The sequence below is a fragment of the Carcharodon carcharias genome, chromosome 4 (genome assembly GCF_017639515.1).
Source record: "Carcharodon carcharias isolate sCarCar2 chromosome 4, sCarCar2.pri, whole genome shotgun sequence".
Lineage (NCBI taxonomy): Eukaryota > Metazoa > Chordata > Chondrichthyes > Lamniformes > Lamnidae > Carcharodon > Carcharodon carcharias.
In genome coordinates this window covers 60,948,436-60,971,122 of record NC_054470.1, presented here as the reverse complement: position 1 = coordinate 60,971,122, position 22,687 = coordinate 60,948,436, and the positions used below count along the sequence as shown (strand labels likewise).

Below are 22,687 nucleotides of genomic sequence, written 5' to 3'. Positions count from 1 at the left end.
TGTTGAAGTCATAAATTTTGCCTTGACCTTGTGCTGGAATGTTCAGTTGACATGCTATATCCAAATTGTTCATTTTAAAACACTTTTATTTTTAAAAAAGGATTGTTTTCCATTGTCAGGTGCTTTCTTTAGCTGAATGAGTAAGTAGCGATTTGAGACCTGATTATCAGTGGGCAAAATGTTGCTGAACTGGAGCAACATGCCTACAGCAAATGGAATCTCCCTATCTCCCCTTCCCACATCCTCTAGTTTTAACCATCCACCAGTGCCCTTACTGTTGTCTGTCAGGCAGCTGGTCCTGACTGCTGCCGCCCAAGATAAAAAGACAAAACTTAAGGCTCTGCATCTGAGTGCACATAGCATTCGAAACAAAACAGATGAACTGATAGTGCAAATAGAGATTAATAAGTACGATTTATTAGCCATTACAGAGACATGGCTACAGGATGGGATTGATTGGGACCTGAACATTGAAGATTACGTGACTTTTAGGAAGGAGAGGAAGTTAGGAAAAGGTGGAGGAGTGTTTCTGTTAATTAAAGACAATATTGACACAATGGAGAGGGATGACCTAAGTTCAGGAAACAGAGAAATAGAAGCAGTTTGGGTAGAGATGAGGAATGATAAAGGCAAGAAGTCACTTGTGGGAGTGGTGTACAGACCCTCTAACAGTAATCACATGGTAGGATGTGATATCAAAGAAGAAATAGTAAGAGCTTGTCAGAAAGGTACAACTATTATCACGGGAGATTTTAATCTACGTATAGACTGGAATAATCAGATGGGCAAAGGTAGTGTGGATGACGAACTCATAGAATGTTTTTGGGATAACTTCTTAGATCAGCACGTTCTGGAGCCAACCAGGGAACAAGCTATACTAGACCTGGTATTTTACAATGAGATAGGATTAATTACTGACCTTGTAGTGAAGGCGCCTCTAGGTAGCAGTAATAATAATATGATTGAATTTTATATTTAGTTTGTGGGAGAGAAGAGTAGGTCAAAGACAAGCATTTTAAACTTAAATAAGGCAATTATAAGGACATGAAAGCAGAGCTAGCAAAAGTGAACTGGCAATTTAGGTTAAGGGATAGGTCAATGGAGCTGCAGTGGCAGACATTTAAGGAGATATTTCAGAATACACAAAATAGATACATTCCAGTGAGAAAGAAAAATTCCAAGGGGAGGACCACCATCCGTGGTTGACTAAGTAAGTTAGAGAGAGTATCAAACTTAAAGAAAAAGCATAGAATTGTGCAAAGGTGGTTGGCAGATCAGAAAATTGGACTGAATATAAAAAACGGGAATGAATATTACTCTCCTTATTAGTCTTTTAGAGTACAAGAGAAAGCTAGCTAGAAATATAAAGACAGATAGTAAGAGTTTCTATAGATATTTAAAAAAGAAAATAATTAACAAAGTGAGTGTTGGCCCTATAGAAAGTAAGTCTGGGGAGTTAATAATGGAAAATAAGGAGATGGCAGATGAATTGAACAGGTATTTTGCATCGGTCTTCATTACAGAAGATGTAACATTCCAGAAATGGCTGTAAGTCAGGAAATAGAAGAGAGGGAGCAACTCAAGAATATTACAATCACCAGTGCATTGGTATTTAGCGAATTGTTAGAACTGCGGGTTGCAAGTTCCCGGGTCCTGATAAATTTCATTCTAGGATCTTAAAAGAAATGGCTAGTGAGATAGTTGATGCATTGGTTTTAATTTTCCAAAATTCCATAGATTCAGGAAAGGTTCCATTAGATTGGGAAATCACTAACGTAACTCCTTTATTCAAAAAGGGAGGGAGACAGAAAGGAAACTATAAGCTAGTTAGCTTAACATCTGTCATAGGGAAAATGTTGGAAGCTATTATTAAAGATGTTATAACAGGGCACTTAGATAAATACGAGGTAATCAGGCAAAGTCAACCTGATTTTGTGAAAGGGAAATCATATTTAACCAATTTATTGGAGTTCTTTGAAGAAGTAACAGGTGCTGTGGATAAAGGGGATCTGTTGGATTTTCTGTACTTAGATTTTCAGAAAGCATTTGATAAGGTGCCTCATCACAGGTTATTGCGGAAAACAAATGCTAATGGTGCAGGGGATAACATATTGGCATGGACAGAAGATTGGCTAGCTAACAGGAAACAAGAGTAGGCATGAATGGGTCTTTTTCTGGTTGGCAGAATGTGACGAGTGGTGTGCCACAGGAATCAGTGCTGGGGCCTCAACTCTTTACAATTTATGTAAATGATTTGAAGGAAAGGGCCAGTGGTATAGTTGCTAAATTTGCTGTTGACACAAAGATAGGTAGGAAATTAAGTTGTGAAGAGGAGATAAGGAAGCTACAAAAGGATGTAGAAGGTTAGGTGAGTGGGCAAAGATCTAGCAAATGGAGTGTAATATGGGAAAATGTGAGGTTGACCATTTTGGTAGGATGAATAAAAAAGCATATTATCTAAATTGTGAGATTGCAGAGCTCTGCGATGCAGAGGGATCTGGGTGTCCTAGGTCATGAATCACAAAAGACTAGTATGCAGGTACAGCAGGTAAGCTAATAGAATGTTATCGTTTATTGTGAGGGAAATTGAATACAAGAGTAGGGAGGTTATGCTTCAGTTATACAGAGCGTTGGTGAGACCATATCTGGTGTACAGTGACCAGTATTGGTCTCTTTATTTAAGCAAAGATGTAAAAGCATTGGAAGCAGTTTAGAGAAGGTTTACTAGATTAATACCTGAATGGGCGTATATCCCTCCTTAAGTAAGGAGACCAAAACTTGGTACAAATTACTCTTGGTGTGGTCTCACCAATGCCCTGTACAGATGTAACAAGACTTCCCAACTTTGATACTCCATCCCCCTTTGTAATAAAGGCTAACATTCAATTTGCCTTCCTAATTGTTTGCTGTACCTGCATGTAAACATTTTGTGATTCATGTACAAGGACACCCAGATCCCTCTGTATCACAGCATTCTGCAAATTCTCTCCATGAATAATATTCTGCATTTTTATTCTTGCTGCCGAAGTGGATAATTTCACATTCTCCCAGATTTTTGCCCACTCAACCCATCTATATCCCTTTGCAGACTTATTGTATCCTCCTCACAACTAGCTTATCAACCTATCTTTGTATGAAGCCAAATTTGCAGATGATACAGTGGGTCTCTCCACCCAAGTCATTAATATAGATCGTAAATAGCTGAAGCCCCAGCACTGATCCCTGTGGCACTCTACTAGTTTGCCAACCTGATAATTTATCCTGACTCTTTGTTTCCTGGTAGATAGCTAATTCTCTAACCATGCTAATATATCAGCCCCAACCCCATGTGCTCTTACATTCTGCAGTGATCTATCTGGCAACTTATCAAATGCTTTTCGGAAATCCACATCTACTGCTAACCCTCTATCCACCCTGCTTGTTATATCTTCAAAGAACTCAATTAAATTTGTCAAACACGATTTCTCTTTCATAAAACCATGTTGACTCTGCCTTATTTTATTAAGATTTTCTAAATGTCCTGCTAGTGTCCCCTTAATAATGGATACCAGCATTTTCCCAATGACAGATGTTAGGCTAACCAGTCTATAGTTTCCTGCTTTCTGTCTTCATTTTCTTGATTAGCGGTGTTACATTTACCATTTTCCAATCTTCTGGAACCTTTCAAGAATCTAGGGAATTTTGGAAGATTACAACCAATGCATCCACTAACTATGCAGCCACTTTTTTTAAGACCCTAGAATACAGGCCACCAGGTCCAGCAGACTTGTCAGCCTTTAGTTCCATTAGTTTTCCTAGTACTTTTTCTTTAGTGATCGTGATTGTTTTGAGTTCCTCTCTCCCTTTTGCCTCTTGATTTTCTTGGGGTTTTTTTGTGGGCAGGTGGCAGGTGGTAGGTGGGTCAGTGTGAGTGATTGTGGGATCAGTTGTATATTTACCCATGAGTTAGACCAGGATTTTCTGTCTAACATTTCCAGCATTAACTATTCAGGTAAGTAAGTCAGAATCGCCCAAAGTCTCTGACTCTAACTCAGAGTTGAAAATTTTCTTGGAGGGCCCTGGGGAGCCCATTGGAAGTTCAAATTTCCCAGGCAATTGCCACAGAGTCAGTGCATTGGGACTTCCAAGGGGTCTTGTGGGGGTTGGGGGGGTGGGGGTGGGGGGGGTACGTCCAGTCTCCGATGATCCAGAGACCGGAAGATCTGGGCCAGTAAATTGGGTAAATACTATAGTGTTTGCAAATAATTTGATAATGCTTCAAATTGGTGCCAATTGCTGAATTACTTTAAGCAATAGTCCTGTACATGTCACAATTGAAAAATATTTACACTGCTAATTTCTTCACAGTAATTTGTAATGTACAAAAGTTAAACTAATGCAACATAAGCTGCACATCCATAGCCCTCAAGTCAGAATCTCTAACAAAATTATGTTTATTACATTTACAGCAATTGCAGAGAAAAGATAAATAAGATTGTACAAGACAGTGCTGTCAACAAAATAATAAGAGGGAGGGGGAAAAGTTACAGGACCAAAATTATCAGCAACAAATGTTACTGTACGCAACTCCCAACCGAGGAATGGAAATCATGCCGATGTATTTTACAGCAAAGAATGTTTCAAAATGGTAATGACTCCGGAAAACAATTTAAGGTTATTATATTATTGCTGTTTCAGATAAGCTACATATCAGATATTTGCTGTTCCTTTTTCCATCTCAGATATAGATATATTATTTAAAAATCCTCACGCACTTAACAAAGTGTACTTCCTTTGCAAGCCGCTTGGATATGTTAAACTGCTGCACAAGTATAATAAGAATAAAACTGGATGGAACACCCAGCATAAACCTAGCATCGGATTTGAACACACATTTTTGCACCATCACAGATGGCAGTCTTCAACCAATTTGATTCACTCCACATGATATCAAGAAATGCCTGGAAGCGCTGGATATAGTAAAGGCTATGGACCCTGACAAATCTGAAGACTTGTGTTTCAGAACTAATCTTGCCTCTAGCCACAATGTTCCAGTACAACTGTGTAGTAACCGTAGCTTTAAGGAATGCAGTGATTGTAGCTTTAAGACTTATTGTACTGTGTAATATCACGTGACAGTGCGAACGAATCAGCCCTAAGCATGGGGAACCTTAGGGGTGGAGTTGTGTCCAGTTGTGTATCTTGATGGAAGCATGTGACTGCTGCTGGGGCCTTGAAAATAAAGTTCACTGTTTCTTATGAGAAACTTGTCTGGAAGATCAAATCTACAACTACCACAACATTGGTATCTAAATGAGAAGGTGGAATATTGTCCAGTTATGTCCTGTCCACAAATCTAATCTGATCCTCCTCATCAACCTAAACCCAATCATGAGCAAAATGATGGAAGGTGTCATTGACAGTGTTATTAAGTGACACTTACTCACCATTAACGTGCCCACCAATGCTCAGTTTGGGTTCTGCCAGAATCACTTGGTTCTAGATTTCATTGCAACTTTGGTCCAAACAAGAACAAAAGAATTGAATTCTAGAGGTGAGGTGGGAACAACTGCGCTTGATATCAAGGAAGAATTTAACCAAGTGTGGGATCAAGGAGCTTTTGTAAAATTAAAGCTAACGGAAACCAAAGGGAAAATCTCCATTAGCTAAAGTCATACTAGCACAAAGGAAGATGATTGTGGTTGTTGGAGTCTAATTATTTCAGCCCAAGTATTGCTGCAGAAATTCCACAGGATAGTATCCCAGGCCCAACTATCTTCACCAACGACCTGGATAACAATCAGGCTTAGGCTGCCAAGTGGCAAGTACCATATATGCTACACAACTGACAGCCAATGACCATATCCAACAAGAGAGGGTCCAACACTCCCCTTGATATTAAATGGTATTGCCATCATTGAATCCTACACTGTCAGCACCCTGGGAGACACCATAAACATTGTGGCTATGAGTTTTGCGCAGAAGCTGGGAAATCTGGGGGAATGTCTAACCTCCTGACTCCCCAAAGCTTTCCACCATCTACAAGTCGCAATTCAGGAGTGTAATGGAAATATCTTCAAATATATAATGTATAAGTGCATCTCCAACAACACTCGCGAAACTTGACACCATCCAGGGTAAACAGCTCAGTTGATTGACACCCCATCTACCACTTTAAAAATTCAGTGCCTCCACCAACATTGCACCACAGCTGCATCTGTACCGTGTACAAGATGTACTGCAACAACTTACCAAGGTTTTCTTTGACAAGTGACCTTTACCAGCTAGAAGGAGAAAACAGCATATGCATAGGAACACAAGTGCCTGCAAGTTTTCCTCCAAGTTGGACATCATCCTGACTTGGAAACAAATTGTGTTCCTTCATTGTTGCAGGTTCAAAATCCTGGAACCCACTTCCTAACAGCACCATAGGCATACCTACACCACATGGACGGCAGAAATTCAAAAAGGTGGCTCACTATCACCTTCTCAAGGGCAATTCAGATTGGATAATAAATGCTGGCCTTGCCAGTAGTGTCCACATCCTATGAATGATTTTTTTTAAACTGCTACATTTTTTGATGCTTGAAACCACTTATCAGATTAGCCAATCACTGGCAATAATTCATGATGATGATTGTGTACCCTTTAAAACTTTATATTTAATCTGCAAGGTTTAATTGCATCAGATCTGTCCAGCTAGTTTGTTATTATGCTGATATTATCAATCAGTGAACAGATGGCTCTGATTTAACATTTAATGCTTATTGAGGGGGAAGAGGAATCTGAATCAGTTCATTTGCATTTATACTCATCACACCCTGTTGGCTAAACTGACAAGCTAACTTACCAAAATTATAATGTAATCAGTGCTCTGCTAGTGTATTTCAGAGCTTATTAAGAATTTTAATGGTTATTGTGCAATTTTGAACCACTTGCGTAGTGGAACGCTAGGGTTTTTGAGTAGTCAAATGGAAATCAAAAAAGTTAAACTTGTTATTATTCCTTTTTTCCAGTTTTAACAATCACTCATTTGCTGTATACCTCAATAACATCTATGTTAACATGTGGCTAGAAGCGCATTTTGTCATGTATCATTGGAGATGATTTTCAACCGTTGTCTGCTCGTCTCTTGCCTGAGAAACAGTGGCTAGCAGTTGAAAATTGGATTGGGAGGGGCATTTGGATGCAGTTTTCAGTTGGACCTGTAACTGAGTGAACAGTATGCTCAGCTGTTATGGGTGGGGGAGACCTTTAAATAAGCAAATCACTGTCCTATCCACCCAAGTTTTCTCTACTTTTCTAAGAACTAACATATTTTGAGGGGCAATTCCATGGACACTGGCAGCTTTCCAGTGGTAGTTCTTCATGTGGTAATGTTCTTTGTCTAATGAGGAAAGGTTGGACAGGTTAGGCTTGTTTCCACTGGAGTTTAGAAGAGTGATCCTGAAGAGTTGATCCTGAACAGTCATGACATGATGGATGTGGAAAGAATGTTTCCTCTTGTGGGTGAGTCCAGAACTAGGGGACACCTTTTTAAAATTAGGGGGTCACCCTTTTAGAACAGAAATGAGGAGAAACTTTTGGGGGAATGTGGAATTTGAAACACAAATAGATCAGCCATGATCTTATTGACTGGTGGAGCAGGCTCAAGTATACAAATGGCCTACTTCTGCTCCTATTTCGTATGTTCGTATGTAATTCACTACCTACGGTCGCACACCAGCTTGATGTTGAGGGAGTGGAAAGGAAAACTATACCATAACTCCAAACTCCAAGGTCTGTTGGTAGCATTTGTTGTTGAAATTCACAGTTGTCCGGAATACAATACATTGTCCTGAATTTTTGCTCCTTTTTGTGGACAGCAGTTCCATTTTTTTCATTAGCAGGCATTATTGATGATGATGACTATATAAATTAACAGTGGGTGTTTTACCAATGTATGGCAGTAAATCAGCTAATGCCCTGAATTATTTATTATAAGTGGCATTATGTTTAGCATTATATAATTGGGACAGACTTGGGTACTTTTAAAAACCTCCTGGGTTCTTCCAGGCCAGAGTTGATTGCAGGGCGTGCAAAGATGGATAAGTCTTCTGTGGCTGTCCTTCACTAAATTTGAAGTTCATGGAGCTATTGTGGAACATTTGCTAGATTTGACTGGTGGAATAGAGTCTGCAACTAAGTTGATTGTATATGGTTTGTGAAAGAAGTGGGTTTGGTGGGAAAAAAAAATGACATTTTCTCAATACTTGGTGTGACTCACTAAACCTTCTGACGCATGTAGAGGAGATACCACCACACTAGTCTCAGCTGAATTTGACCCCAAGACTCAAAAGTGAAAGGATGTTATGATAATCAAAAGTGCGACCTAGATTTCTCATTGTTACCTTAAAGGTGCTTGTCCTAAAACCAGCAAGTTCTTAGCAAATGAAATAATTTATTAAATGCAAACAAAAAAAATTACATAAACTGTAATTGTTTTCATTTACAATTAATCTTTTAATTCTTATAAATTGGCTTACAATTAGTGTATTACTAACTATGTAATGATAACCAATCTAATGACCTATAATATTCTGGGAATCTTTTGTTGTTTCAAGATTTTATTTTGGGTGAAAAATGATGTTGAGAATATTTTCTTTAAAATTTCCATTTTATCCTGCCAATTTTCCTCCTCCTCTGTCTGACGACATTAGCTGCTTCTGGGTAGGGTTCCACGGACACTGATTATGCTCTGGTATTTCAATTAAACTAGCAGAGTTTGCTGAGTTGGGACACTGGCCAATTTTCTCTCCAATCCAGCAACACTAAGCTCAGTTGTCAAACCCTACATTGCTTGGAATTGGCTTCTGGTTTGTCCGGTTTATCTACTCATTGGGTAAGCTCAATTGATGACATGGGGGAGTCCAGTTTATTTTTAAATACAATGAAATGTTTCACAGGCAAAATACTAAATATAGTTTTAGAGAGAACCTTGAATCAGTGTAATATCTGGTTTGAATATCTGGTCAAGTTTGTCATTTCAAGAATGTCTATAGGAATTGAATTAGGACAAAATCACATTTTTGTTTTAGTTACAGTGCCCCACCAGGGGCTGTCAGCTCTCTCATTTATTGATTTTTGTTTTACTAAAAGAGTATAAACTCGGTAGTGTTGGTGTCTAAAGGGATGTGTACACTTATCAAGTTTCTGTTTATTTTCCCATTCCAGAAACTGAACAAAAAGCATGTCCAAAAGTCTCTGAAACCTGATTTAGTTCTGCTGTTTCCAGAACAATGTTTGCTTTCAGTTTTCACTGTATCACATTTCATATATTTGGGAATGGGATTCTTTAACTTTACATAAGTATTTATGTTAGACTTGGTGTAATATTACGATACTTATTATATCCCTCTGTGTGTATAATACTTGGTTAACTCAATTCTCTCTCCTAATAAGCTGATTACAAACCTATTCCTGAGGCCTCTCTTTTACATCAGTGGGCTAATGACACCTGAAGGCTACATGGCAAAATTATATAAGGCTACCTTATGCAACTGGCAAATATTTGTAGTCAGGTGGTGAAAACCTAATAATAAAACTAGCCATTTATCAAGAATCTAGTTACAAAGATTAAACATAGTATTGGGCGATAGGGAAAACTCTGTGCTATGTTGAGTTGCTCTCAATTGGAGAAGAGCCCATCTATAATATTTGGTTCTTGTCCTAGGAGCCGATTTAAGGCTGCAGTTGGCATTCTATCTGGTGTTGCCACATGTCTTGCATTTGTGAAACCAGCGATCAATAACATCTCATTGATGACATTGGGTGTTCCCTGTACAGCTCTACTTATTGCTGAATTAAAAAGGTAAGTCATTACACATAAATATAATTGCTCCCCTTCACAGTAAGTGATACCTTTTAATTAAATGTGTAGAAATGGTTACCCTATAATCATATGTTTGTAAATTTTTATGTGCAGGCAAAAGATTTTTTTTCCACCAGTAGCATCAATTCCATAATCATATATGTGGGGCTGAATTTTTGCCTTGCGAGCAGCAAACAGGTGTTGGGACTGTTTCTGGGACTTAAACCTGCCCCCGAGGCAAAACAGTCACTGTCCTGGGGTTTTCACAGAGGCACGCCCTTAATTGATATGGAGACAGGTCTTCCAAGCTGAGTGGAGCAGCAGGCTGCAGTAGAGGGTAAGTAACTTAGAGAGCGCTTCAAGATGAAGATACCATCTCACCAACTTTTAAAATTTTTTAAAGAAAAAGCATATTCAGCAGCCAGGCCACCACTATGGAAGGAGTGGGGAGGGGATTCCCTCGACAGGATGGCTTTTGGCTGCACCAGCACCCAGCCAGGCTGGGAGGCCCCCACCCACCTCACCATCCCAGCCTGCCACAGGGTGCCTGCATCTAAGCAGTTAAATTCCCTCTAGTCACATTAGGAAACTGGAGGCTAACTGGAAAATCTCAATTGACCTCTTTTAAGTGAGGTTTACAAGCCTCTTAATGAGCCTAATTGGCTACCTGACTCATGGGAGTGAGTAACCCTGTAAGTCCTGAAACTGCTTTGACAAAAACTGGCCAGCGTCAGTGGGAAAGTGGCACACCGGCTGGTCTCAGTTCGGTACAAGTCCTGACCTTGACTGGGCCTGAAAATTCAGCCTGTGGCCTCAAGCACAAATGAAGCAAATGAGATTCGTCATATTCCTGTTAATTGATTCACTAAGAAAAGACTTGCCAGGCAGTCATGAATCCTTGACTATTAAACCTGTGATTGCACAATATCACAATGTCCAAACTTGCAGTGAGATTTTTTGAAACTCATGGATCAGAAACTGCTTGAGAATAAATGTCATGAATTTCCTTGGATGGTCACCCGCCATAGTTTTGTCAGAAAGCTTGGGTGGAATTTTACGCGTCCCACTGGTGGATTTGAAGGCGGGGTGGCTCATAAAATGTAACGAATGGTCTGCCCACCACCTACCTGCCTGCCTACCTAGGCTACCTGTGTCCCATTTTACTGTGGGAGAGGAAGGTGTCAGCAGCCGCCCTGCCCTTGGCCCTATTGAGATCCTTAAGTTGCCAATTAATTGCCATTTAAATGCCTCATCCTGTCCTGCTGCTTTTTTACCTGTGGCAGAGGGACGCCTACCCCAAGCAGGTAGCCTGGCAGCTTTAGCTGCATGGGTTGGTATCGGGTTGGGGGGGGGAGGGGGGGTGCGGTACCTCCTTTGGGGGTCCTCTGTGCCCATTGGAGGCACCCCCCCAGGCCATGCCCTCCTTTAACCCCCTCCACCCTTCCCTCACTGGGGCCTGCCAACCAGGCCCTGCCGATAGCCTGGACTTGCCTTCAGTCCAGCCTCCAATAGCTCCTCTTCTTTAGGGACTGACTGTAGTCCCAGCAGTGGTCAGTCCTCAAACCTAATGCTGCTGGGACCACAGAGCTGCCGGCCATCCAAGGCGGGGCTTCCCTGAGCCAATTAATGCCCCGCCGCATGTTAAATGGCTACGGAGCAACATTGGTGCTTCAGATGGCAGGGCATGAAATCTTGCCTTCTGAAAAATCTTGCCCCTTGTTTATTGTGCTGTTTTTAGCTGAAGTTATAGTGGTTCATTGGGAAAACATTTAAGGAAAATCCCAGCAGCAATTTTTATGTTCTGAAGATCACCTTTCCATGTCTAACTTTAAATCTCACACCTGATATAAAATTAAGTTTTGTTGCATGTGATCAGGGAAGAGTAATTGTTAGCTAAAATATGCCCATTTATGTTCTTTGTACGTAATCTCATAGTTGAGTGTATTACTGTATTAAAACAAGAAAGTAGGGCATGAGAATATTAATGGAAATGAGTAATAAATTTAGAGCGGAGAGAAGATTAACAAGTAAGGTAAAAGGTAAACAAAAATAGAAAATGGTGGAAAAACTCAGCAGGTCTGGCAGCATCTGTGGAGAGAGAAACAGAGTTAATGTTTTGAGTCCATATGAAGAAGGGTCACACAGACTCGAAACGTTAAGTCTGTTTCTCTCTCTCCAGAGATGCTGCCAGACCTGCTGAGTTTTTCCAGCATTTTCTGTTTTTCTTTCAGATTTTCAGCACCCGCAGTATTTTGCTTTTATCTTAAGGTAAAAGGGGATTTTGTGGCATATTTTAAACCAACACTCAACACAGGGTCTTTCGTTCAAATGTCAAGCAGCCTTTATTTTTTTACACCAGTGGGGAGACAATCTCCAGGAGGCTTCTCCAACAATACAGAGCTTCAAGCAGTTTATATACTATTCACACCTTCAGTCTGTCTGCAAGCAGGACCCAGACCTCCCTGTCGCTTGCCATTTCAACACACCACCCTGCTCTCATGCCCACATGTCCGTCCTTGGCCTGCTGCAATGTTCCAGTGAAGCTCAACACAAACTGGAGGAACAGCACCTCATCTTCCGACTAGGCACTTTACAGCCTTCCCGACTGAATATTGAGTTCAACAGTTCTAGATCATGAACTCTCTCCTCCATCCCCACCCACTTTCTGATTCCCCTTTCCCCAATAATTTATAATTTTTTTCCAGATATATTTTTCTTTCCCTCCTATTTTTAAATTTATTTCGATCTATTGTTTCATCTCCACCTTTTAGCCCATTTCGATCCCTTCCCCCCACCCCACCCCCACTAGGGCCATCTACCACTTGCTCGTCCTGCTTTCTACCCTTAATGTCCCCATTGGCACATCCTTTAGATAATATCACCACCGTCAACACCCCTTTGTCCTTTTGTCAATTACATCTTTGGCAGTCTCTTCTTGGCCTCCACCTATCACTGGCCCCCTATCGAGCTCCACCTGTCCCATCCACCCCCCTCTACCAGCTTACATTTCATCTCATTTCTATATGTCTTAGTTCTGATGAAGGGACATACGGACTCGAAACGTCACCTGTATCCCTCTCCGCAGATGCTGTCAGACCTGCTGAGTTTTACCAGGTATTTTTGTTTTTGTTCTAGATTTCCAGCATCCGCAGTATTTTGCTTTTATTTACTATTCTAATTGCATTACAATCATAGTGCCGCCTACACCAGAAACTGATACCCTTAAGAAGGACTGGAATTTGCAACATCACAACAATGACACAGGATAACCACCATTATGTAATCTAATTAAGAAATGAAGGAGGCCATTGTCACAAGTGCCCCCAGACAACATCCATTCACCCCTGTCACAGAAAGAGAGAAATCTTTTACATAAATATCATCTTGGTGGGATCCATTGTTTTCAATTGTGGAAATAACATCAGCACTGAGCAGGTCTGTCCAGAACAGACATGCTGGCTCAGAGTGGGTGCTAAGCACCAATCATCCAGCAAGACGTCCTCAGGAGATGAAAGCAAAAAACTGCAAATGCTGGAAATCTAAAACAAATATAAAAATAAAAATACCTGGAAAAACTCAGCAGGTCTGGCAGCATCTGCGGAGAGGAACACAGTTAACGTTTCGAGGCCGTATAACCCTTCAACAGAACTGTTGAAGAGTCATACAGACTCGAAACATTAACTGTGTTCCTCTCCGCAGATGCTGCCAGACCTGCTGAGTTTTTCCAGGTATTTTTATTTTTATTTTTGTCCTCAGGAGATGTGTTTGTGAGGCTCTATAAGCTTAGCATCCAGAAACCATTTTAACCCCATGATTGCTGTAGAGTTTGAAAGCACCACTTCAGGGAAAACCATTGGGATTATTCAGAGCACAATTGCTTGCATAATGGAGAAAAGAAATAAGATAGACTTGCATTTATATAGTGCTTTTCATGACCACCAGAGATCTCAAAGCACATTACAGCCAATGAGGTATTTTTTGAAGTGTAGTCACTATTATAATGTGTTAGGAAATAGAGACAGTTTAAGTAAGTTATATTGGTATTTGTAGGTGTTAGTAATGAGTTTTAGCTTTAATGTTTAAGTTTGATTTGTATTTTTGTATTTATGTGTTAAGAAAGGTCAAATTGAGTTTGCCCTGCATTTCTAATGAGAGTTTTGCGAGTGTAAGCTAAGTCTACAAACAAGAGTAGAAAGATTAGGCTATTGCCTTGCAACAGGGGTCCAGAGAGGCAGGGACATCCCACAGGCATACACACACAAAAACTAAACAGCAGTTTGTTTTGGAAACTGTTGGAGTTCAGTTGGTTTTGAAGATAGCTGCCAGGAGAAACTGGAGCAAAGGGGACAGATAGCCAGTCCCGAGCTAAAGAGAAGACCCCAAAAATCCAGGGGAGTGGAACAGGAGAAAGTCTCAAGATGACCTTCTAGTCAAAGGAAGGACAGGAACCTGGGAAAACATCCTGTTAAGTGAAGTTGAGAGTGAGGGACAGAGAAAGGCTCCAAGCTTCAAGTTTAAAGCTTCAAGCTTAAAGAAGTAAGAACCTGAGAAGAGGCAAGAATGTCCAAAGAGACAACTGAAGGCCTGTAACTCTTTGGTATGGGCATGTGAAGCAGTGGTACTGTTGACGGCTGAGTCGGTGAGAGAGAGTGCATGGAAGACAGATTGAATGCATGTGGTGACCCAGCGAAGAGGAACATTGGAAGGAAAGCTCAAAACCCGGGAAGTGAACCCTTATAGAAGACATCTGAGAGAAAGCATTGGTTTTGGAGAAGATTCCAAGGTGAGGTCTTCAAGACTGGAGACTGGAAACCCTGTGTGAAAGATGGAGTGCAGTGGGAATGGTTGGCTTACGGTGTGACAAGCGTCTGGGGGTAGGTGAGGAGAGATTCATAGCATTTGGTTGAGGTGGCATCTGTCACTTGGTTCCAAAGTGTGGTGTGCCTGACTAAAGGTCGCCATAGGTTTACATGGACTGTGTATTTACAGTGGACGTAAAAGTATAGGATAGCTTTTGTAACTTATGTTAGCCTTACAAATCTGTATATATCTGTAAAGATATAGTTGTTGGTGAAAGAGTGTTGTAATATAGTTCATCTTTTCTTGTTTAATAAATGTTTTATGCTTTTGTTATAAGTTCATTAGCTGACTCTGGTGACTCTGTTCAGTAGCCCCCTCTCCAAGTATCTAAATAAACAAATAAAAGTTGGGATCAGGCATGTCCAGTGGTAACCTCAGCTGGGATCATAACAAATGTAGGAAATGCAGCAGTCAATTTGCGCAGAGAAACAGCAATGTGAAAGTGACCAGATAATCTGTTTTTGTGATGTTGATTGAGGAATAAATATTGGCCAGGACACCAGGAATAACTCCCCTGCTCTTCTTCGAAATAGTGCCACATGATCTTTTACATCTACCCGAGAGGTTAGACAACAGCCACAAGTTACTGTATACACTCGAGTAATAATCTCATGTAAAAGTTGGCCCCATCTTTTGGTCAAAAAAATCCAACCTTCTACTTACCACCCATTCACTGCTGAAGTCAAACTCACGCTGGTGCAAACCTACTCATTCGAAGGGAGTTGTTCAGCTCCTCGTATCTGTGCAAAATAAAAATACTCTTTGCCTCCTGTTATGCTAGTTTGGGGATGGGGTTAGTAGGAACAGTATCTGACCTGGCAGCTCTGTGATCAGCTGGGGTACCGCATTAAATGGCTAGGTAGCAAGATGATGAGAGAGGGTGAACTTCAACCCTTCAAATATTACTAGTGTAATATTTGGCCGCCTACTTTTTGGCTAAAAATGTGATCTTAGAAACTTGACTTTTTCACAAGTATATACAGTATATTTATACAGTGCCTTTAACATAATGAAATATCCCAAGACTGTTCACAGGAGCATTATATAAAAAAAAAATTAGGATATTGAACCACATAAGGAGATATGAGGTCAGATAACCAAAAGCTCGGCTAAAGAGGGAGGTTTTAAGGAGTGTCTGAAATGAGGAAAGTGACCTAGAAACGTGGAGAGGTGCAGGGAGGGAATTCCAGAGCTTGGGGCCTAGGCAACTGAAGGCACAGCCACCAATGGTGCGGAAATTATAATTGAGCAGAAAACCAGAATTCAAGGAGCACAGGTAAGAAAGTAAGAGTAAGAAGAGTAAGAGAAGTACAGCACAGGAACAGGCCCTACGGCCCTCCAAGCCTGCGCCAATCATATTGCCCATTAACTAAAACATTTTGCACTTCCGGCGTCTGTATCCGTCTATTCCCATCCTATTCATGTATTTGTCAAGCTGCCTCTTAAACACCACTATTGTACCTGCTTTCACCATCTCCTCTGGCAGCGAATTCCAGACACTCACTATCCTCTGCATAAAAAAACTTGCCCCATCTGCACTATAGTTTTCTCCTCTCACCTTAAATCTATGTCCCCTAGTAATTGACTCTTCCAGCCTGAGAAAAAGCTTCTGACTATCTACACTGTCCATGCCAGTCATAATTTTGTAAACTTCTATCAAGTCGCCCCTCAATCTCCGTCGTTCTAGTGAGAACAAGCCGAGTTTCTCCAGCCTCTCCTCATAGCTAATAACCTCCAGGCCAGGCAGCATCCTGGTAAACCTCCTCTGCATCCTCTCCAACGCCTCCATATCCTTCTGGTAATGTGGCAACCAGAATTGCACGCAATATTCCAAGTGTGGCCTAACCAAGGTTCTATACAGCTGCAGCATGACTTCCCAGCTTTTATACTCAATACCCCTGCCAATGAAGGCAAGCATGCCATATGCCTTCCTGACTACCTTATCCACCTGCGTTGCCACTTTCAGTGACCTGTGGACCTTTACACCCAGATCCCTCTGCCCGTCAATGCACTTAAGGGTTCTGCCATTTACTGTATAATTCCTGCCTGTATTAGACCTTCCAAAATGCATTACCTCGCATTTGCCCAGATTAAACTCCATCTGCCATTTCTCCCCCCAAGTCTCCAACTGATCTATATCCCGTTGTATCCTTTGACAATCCTCTTCACTATCTGCAACTCCTCCAACCTTGGTGTCATCTACAAACTTACTAATTAGCTCAGTTACATTTTCCTCTAAATCATTTACGTATACTACAAACAGCAAAGGTCCCAGCACTGATCCCTGCGGAACTCCACTAGTCACAACTCTCAATTCAGAAAAGCACCCTTCCACTGCTACCCTCTGTCTTCTATGACCAAGCCAATTCTGTATCCATCTTGCCAGCTCACCTCTGATCCCATGCGACTTTACCTTCTGTACCAGTCTGCCATGAGGGATCTTGTCAAAGGCCTTACTGAAATCCATATATATAACATCCATTGCCCTTCCACCGTCGATCATCTTTGTCACTTTCTCGAAAAACTTGATCAAGTTAGTGAGACACGACTTCCCCTTCACAAAACCATGCTGCCTCTCACTAATACGCCCATTTGCTTCCAAATGGTAGTAAATCCTGTCACGAAGAATCTTCTCCAATAATTTCCAAACCACTGACGTAAGGCTCACTGGCCTGTAATTTCCTGGATTATCCCTGTTACCCTTCTTAAACAATGGAAAAACATTGGCCATTCTCCAGTCCTCTGGGACCTCACCCGTAACCAGTGAGGATACAAAGATTTCTGTCAAGGCCCCAGCAATTTCCTCCCTTGCCTCCCTCAGTACTCTGGGGTAGATCCCATCTGGCCCTGGGGACTTATCCACCTTAATATTCTTCAAGACCCCTAACACCTCTTTTTTGATCTCAACATTATCCAGGCTACCTACACACTCTTCCCTAGACAAATCGACCGCTAAGTCCTTCTCTTTGGTGAATACTGATGATAGGTATTCATTTAGTATCTCTCCCATTTCTTCTGGCCCCACACACAGATTCCCACCTCTGTCCCTGAGTGGGCCTACCCTTTCCCTGGCTACCCTTTTGGTTTTTACATATGTATAAAAGGCCTTGAGATTTTCTTTAATCCTGGTTGCCAGTGACCTTTCGTGACTCCTTTTAGCCCGCCTGACTCCATGCTTAAGTTTCTTCCTACTTTCTTTATATTCTCCACAGGCTTCATCTGTTCCCAGCCTTCTAGCCCTTACGAATGCTTCCCTTTTCTTTTTGACTAATCTCACAATATCCTTAATTATCCAAGGTTCCTGAAACTTGCCATGCTTATCCTTCATCCTAGCAGGAACATGTCGGTCCTGAATTCTTATCAACTGACGTTTGAAAGCCCCCCGCATGTCAGTTGTTGATTTGCCCTCAAACATCCACCTCCAGTCTAGATCCTCAGTTCCTGCCTAATATTGTTATAATTAGCCTTCTCCCAATTAAGCACTTTAACCCGAGGACTCCTGTTATCCTTATCCACTAGTACCTTGAAACTTACTGAATTATTTTCCTGAAGTGCTCCCCTACTGAAACTTTGACCACTTGGCCAGGTTCATTCCCTAATACCAGGTCCAGTATTGCTCGTTGCCTAGTTGGACTATCTACATATTGTCTCAGGAAGCCCTCCTGGTTACAAATTCTGTACCATCCAAACCCCTAGCACTAAGTGATTCCCAGTCAATATAGGGAAAGTTAAAATAACCCACCACAACAACCCTATTGCTTTTACATCTTTCCAAAATCTGCCTACGTAACTGTTCCTCAATCTCCCACTGGCAATTGGGAGGCCTATAGTAAACCCCCAACATTGTGACTGCACTCTTCCTTTTCTGGAGCTCTACCCATATTGCCTCGCTGCATGAACCCACCAAGGTGTCCTCCTGTCGTACAGCTGTGATATTCCCCTTAACCAGCAGTGCAACTCCCCCACCTCTTCTACATCCCTCTCTATCCTGCCTGAAACATCTAAATCCTGGAACGTTTATCTGCCAATCCTATCCATCCTTCAACCAAGTCTCTGCAATAGCAATAACATCATAGTCCCAAGTACTAATCCAAACTCTAAGCTGATATGCCTTGCCTGTTATACTTCTCGCATTGAAACAAATGCATTTCAGACCCCCAGTCCCACTGTGTTCAGTAATTTCTCCCTGCCTGCCCTTCCTCTTAGTCCTACTGGCCATATTCACTGGGTCCCAGTCATTTATTTCACATGCTAACCTATTGTTCTGGTTCCCACCCCGCTGCCATACTAGTTTAAACCCTCCCGAGTGACACTAGCAAACCTCGCAGCCAGGATATTGGTGCCCCTCCAGTTTAGATGCAACCCATCCTTCTTGTATAGGTCCCACCTGCCCCGGAAGAGATCCCACTGATCCAGATATCAGAAACCCTCCCTCCTATACCATCTGTTCAGCCACGTGTTCAGCTGCACTATCTTCCTATTTCTAGCCTCACTGGCATGTGGCACAGGGAGTAATCCTGAGATTACAACCCTAGAGGTCCTGTTTTTTAATTTTCTGCCTAACTCCCTGAACTCCCGCTGCAGGACCTCGTCACTCTTCCTGCCTATGTCATTAGTACCAATGTGTACAATGTGTTCTCCCTCCCCCTTCAGAATGTCCCGTACCCGATCAGAGACATCCTGGACCCTGGCACCAGGGAGGCAACATACCATCCTGGTGTCTCTTTCACGACCACAGAAGCGCCTATCTGAGCCACCGACTATAGAGTCCCTGATGACAAGTGCTCTTCTGTGCTTTGAACCCCCCCTGCTGAACAACAGAGACAGCTGTGGTGCCACTGCTCTGGCTACTGCTGTTGTTTTCCCCTGATAGACCATCCCCTCCAGTAGTATCCAAAATGGTATACCTGTTCAAGAGGGGGACAGCCACAGGGGATTGCTGCACAGAATGCCTGCCCCTTCTAGTGGTCATCTATCTATCGTCTGTACCTTGGGTGTGACCGCGTCTCCAAAACTCCTGTCAATGACGCGTTCCACCACCTGAGTGCTCCTAATTGCATCCAACTGCTGCTCCAACCAATCCATGCGGTCTGTGAGGAGCTGCAATTGGGTACACTTCCTGCAGGTGTAGTTGTCTGGGACACTTGAAGCATCACAGAATTCCCACATCCCATAGGTGAAGCACTTCACCCCAGCAACTGCCATTTCTAGAACTATTTAATAAATTAATTTAACTCTAATATCTGCTTATAGACTCCTTATTAACTATACATTCCCTAGGGCTAGTTTTCTACTACAAATGCTAAATTCTAAGAACAGTAATCCCCTGATTCTGGTCTGGATACCCTTTACTTATTAATTAAGTGATTAATTTATTTGGTTTAGTTAGTTTAACAATGTTTTAGTTTCAAATTCAGTGTAGTTTCTCTACCAGCCAGTCAGGTCACAGATTTACTGTGACGCCACGGAGGGTTGTGGCGTTGGAGGAGATCACAGAGCTAGGAAGGGGCAGGCCATGGAGGAAGACCTCGAAAACTAGGCTGAAAATTTAAAGTCAGATGGGGCCTTGGCTGGTTGTCTCATCTAAAAGATGGCACCTCCAACAGTGCAGCACTCCCTCAGTACTGTATTGGAGTGCCAACGTTGATCTTATTGTACTTAAATCCTGGAGTGGGTCTTGAACATGGAACCATCTGACTCAGAGACGAGATCTAGCAGAATGATGAGCCATGATGGGCAGAATGGCTTTTTCTTATCTCACTAAATAGTCACAAATTTAAATTCTTTTCTCAGTTGTGCCATCCAGCAAACAATGAGAAAATAGGTTCTGCACAGCCGGAAAGGCTGTCAACTCACACTCAGTGATTTATAGTGACCAATTCCAGAGTGGCATTGAGAAATGACTGGGAAAAGGAAAACTAGCCAACCCAGTATATGGGAAATGTAGTAATATGTGCTTATGAACTGGAGAAGAGTGACGTAAGTATACTGTAACAGCACAGATACTTTGTCAGACAGATATCCGTGGGGTGTGATGTGTAACTGACCTGAATTACACTGCTGGCTGCTCCTTGCACATTACCCAGGAGAGAGAGAACTTTGCACAGCATGGCAGTGCATGGAATTGGTCCTGAGTGTTAATGAATTGACAGCTTGTTTTACGTGCTGCACTATTTTCTTTACCATTGAAGTCAACAGGGCTGCCAAATCACTATAGCTAATTTTATGTTACCGCTCAAGACCAACTTCACCCCAACCCACCCCCATAATTATTAACATCCCCAGAGTTTTGCTGCCTGGCCACATCATCTTTCATATTAAATCAGACTAGGTGAGAAATTTGGCTTTCTGCTAACACCAAAACGTGTCAGTCACTGACTGAACACCTCCAAAATGTGGTTGGACTTATATTACACCTGGTACAAAGAGAAGTGCATTGAGACTATCTACTAAAGCAAGCCCAGTTATCTCTTGGCTCTGGCCCATTTGGAAGTCAGATCAGTAGTCTCCTCCCCTGCCCCCCCAGTTCAGGAGGCTGACGCAGATGTCGAATACACTGTCATCAGGGGCCACAGATGTATTTAAAATCACTTTTGTGGCGCTAAATTGCCTTCCATATGTTAGCCAATATTGATGCTGTTCTCAGTAATTTGCAATAAACTGTGCTGTCATTATTACAAGAGAAATCTACAAATTAAATTTCTAGCATGGCTTTTAGCATTGAGCAAAGCTGTGTTGAGATTTACGACTGTATTTTGGCCTCAGATTACAAATGGGTTATGAAGTTTTAATATGGAATCCACTATGGTGTATTATTGTTTATCTTTCCTCCCCCAGGATCCTCCAATATTTTTCCCCATTTGGATATCCCCACACTGTTCTCAATCTGAACAGGGAGTTGGAAAACCTTTTCCCAGATCTCTTTCAATAACGGTTCTTAATTCAATCACCAGGAGGAACATGAAAGATTTTATCCACAGCATTGCAGTTCTGCCCACTGAGACACTACCTACTTCATTTGAATACATCAAAGTGAGAGCCAGTAGCAAAGTAACTCTGAATCACCTGGGCTTGGACCACTCCAATTTTATGGGGAATCTTGACCTTGTGGTACACCAACAATGTACTACAGGCGATGGTGAGTTGGCACCTCTCCCCATTGCTTTCCGTGAAAATAAAAATGGGAGAAATGTAAAATGGGCTGGCCACTCGCTATCATTAGTTTTACACTACTGCAGAAAGTCAAGATGTTCCCCGGTGAGCTATATTGAGTCCTATGAGGTGCATCAGCTGTAATATCAGCTCATCAAGATGCAGGAGAGTCTAGAGATCTTTGGTTACAGGTTTCTGCAGGCAGAGAGCTATTTTAAAACTGGTATTTTTTTGCCATCCTGTCAACAAGACACCCACACTTATTACTGCTTTTCACAGGGTCAGACCATCAGCAGATTTTCAGACCACCCACCACACCCCTCAACCACACCCTCCCCATGGTCATACCTTGTCAGGAGCAGATATAGCATTCCTCATGGAGGTATTTTTGTATGCCATTATGATGAAGAGGATGCAGCACCACAGGATGAAGCAAAGGAAACTCGGGTACAATTTTACTGCAAGAAACAGCACAAACATCATCACTGAAGTCTTCCCTTCTGTGGAATAAGGGTCTCTTGACACTGCAATCTTCCCTCTTTCTCCCCTAATTTCAAATAAAGAGACATTCCCTCAAACTGTTCCCTATCCTTCAATATTACCATATATCTTTGCACCACCTCAATGAAGACATCAAAATCACAGAAATGCAGCCTAACCTCAAAACCAGTGTGATGTCAGTGCACATTCCAATCTACTACAGTGAAATCCAAAGGGCTTGCAGTAACCGTACTCTTTTTTAACATTGCGCATCCCCTGAGTGTCTACATGACTTTTTTTTAACATATTCTCCAGCTTTTTCTAGAAGTCACCTTAGGGCTAGTATTGTGTGTTATGTTTGGTCGT

At 41.8% G+C, this 22,687-nt stretch overlaps 1 protein-coding gene across 6 annotated transcripts in view; it reads left to right on the top strand.

The window, feature by feature from the left end:
- Positions 1–22,687, top strand: part of acer2 (alkaline ceramidase 2) — an 80,286-nt gene that overhangs the window by 35,937 nt on the left and 21,662 nt on the right. For 3 of the 6 annotated variants that reach the window (XR_005942824.1, XM_041186239.1, XM_041186234.1), the window contains exon 4: positions 9,692–9,829. The exons of 1 other annotated variant lie outside the window; for it this stretch is intronic. Coding sequence is in view for 4 of the 5 variants with exons in the window: in XM_041186239.1 (XP_041042173.1) it covers positions 9,692–9,829 (138 nt within the window). In the remaining variant the exon portion in view is untranslated. Of the gene's footprint in view, positions 1–4,448; positions 4,628–4,721; positions 5,346–9,691; positions 9,830–22,120; positions 22,420–22,687 lie in introns of those variants that run through there. 2 more of the 6 variants (XM_041186236.1, XM_041186235.1) reach the window with 2 other exon arrangements.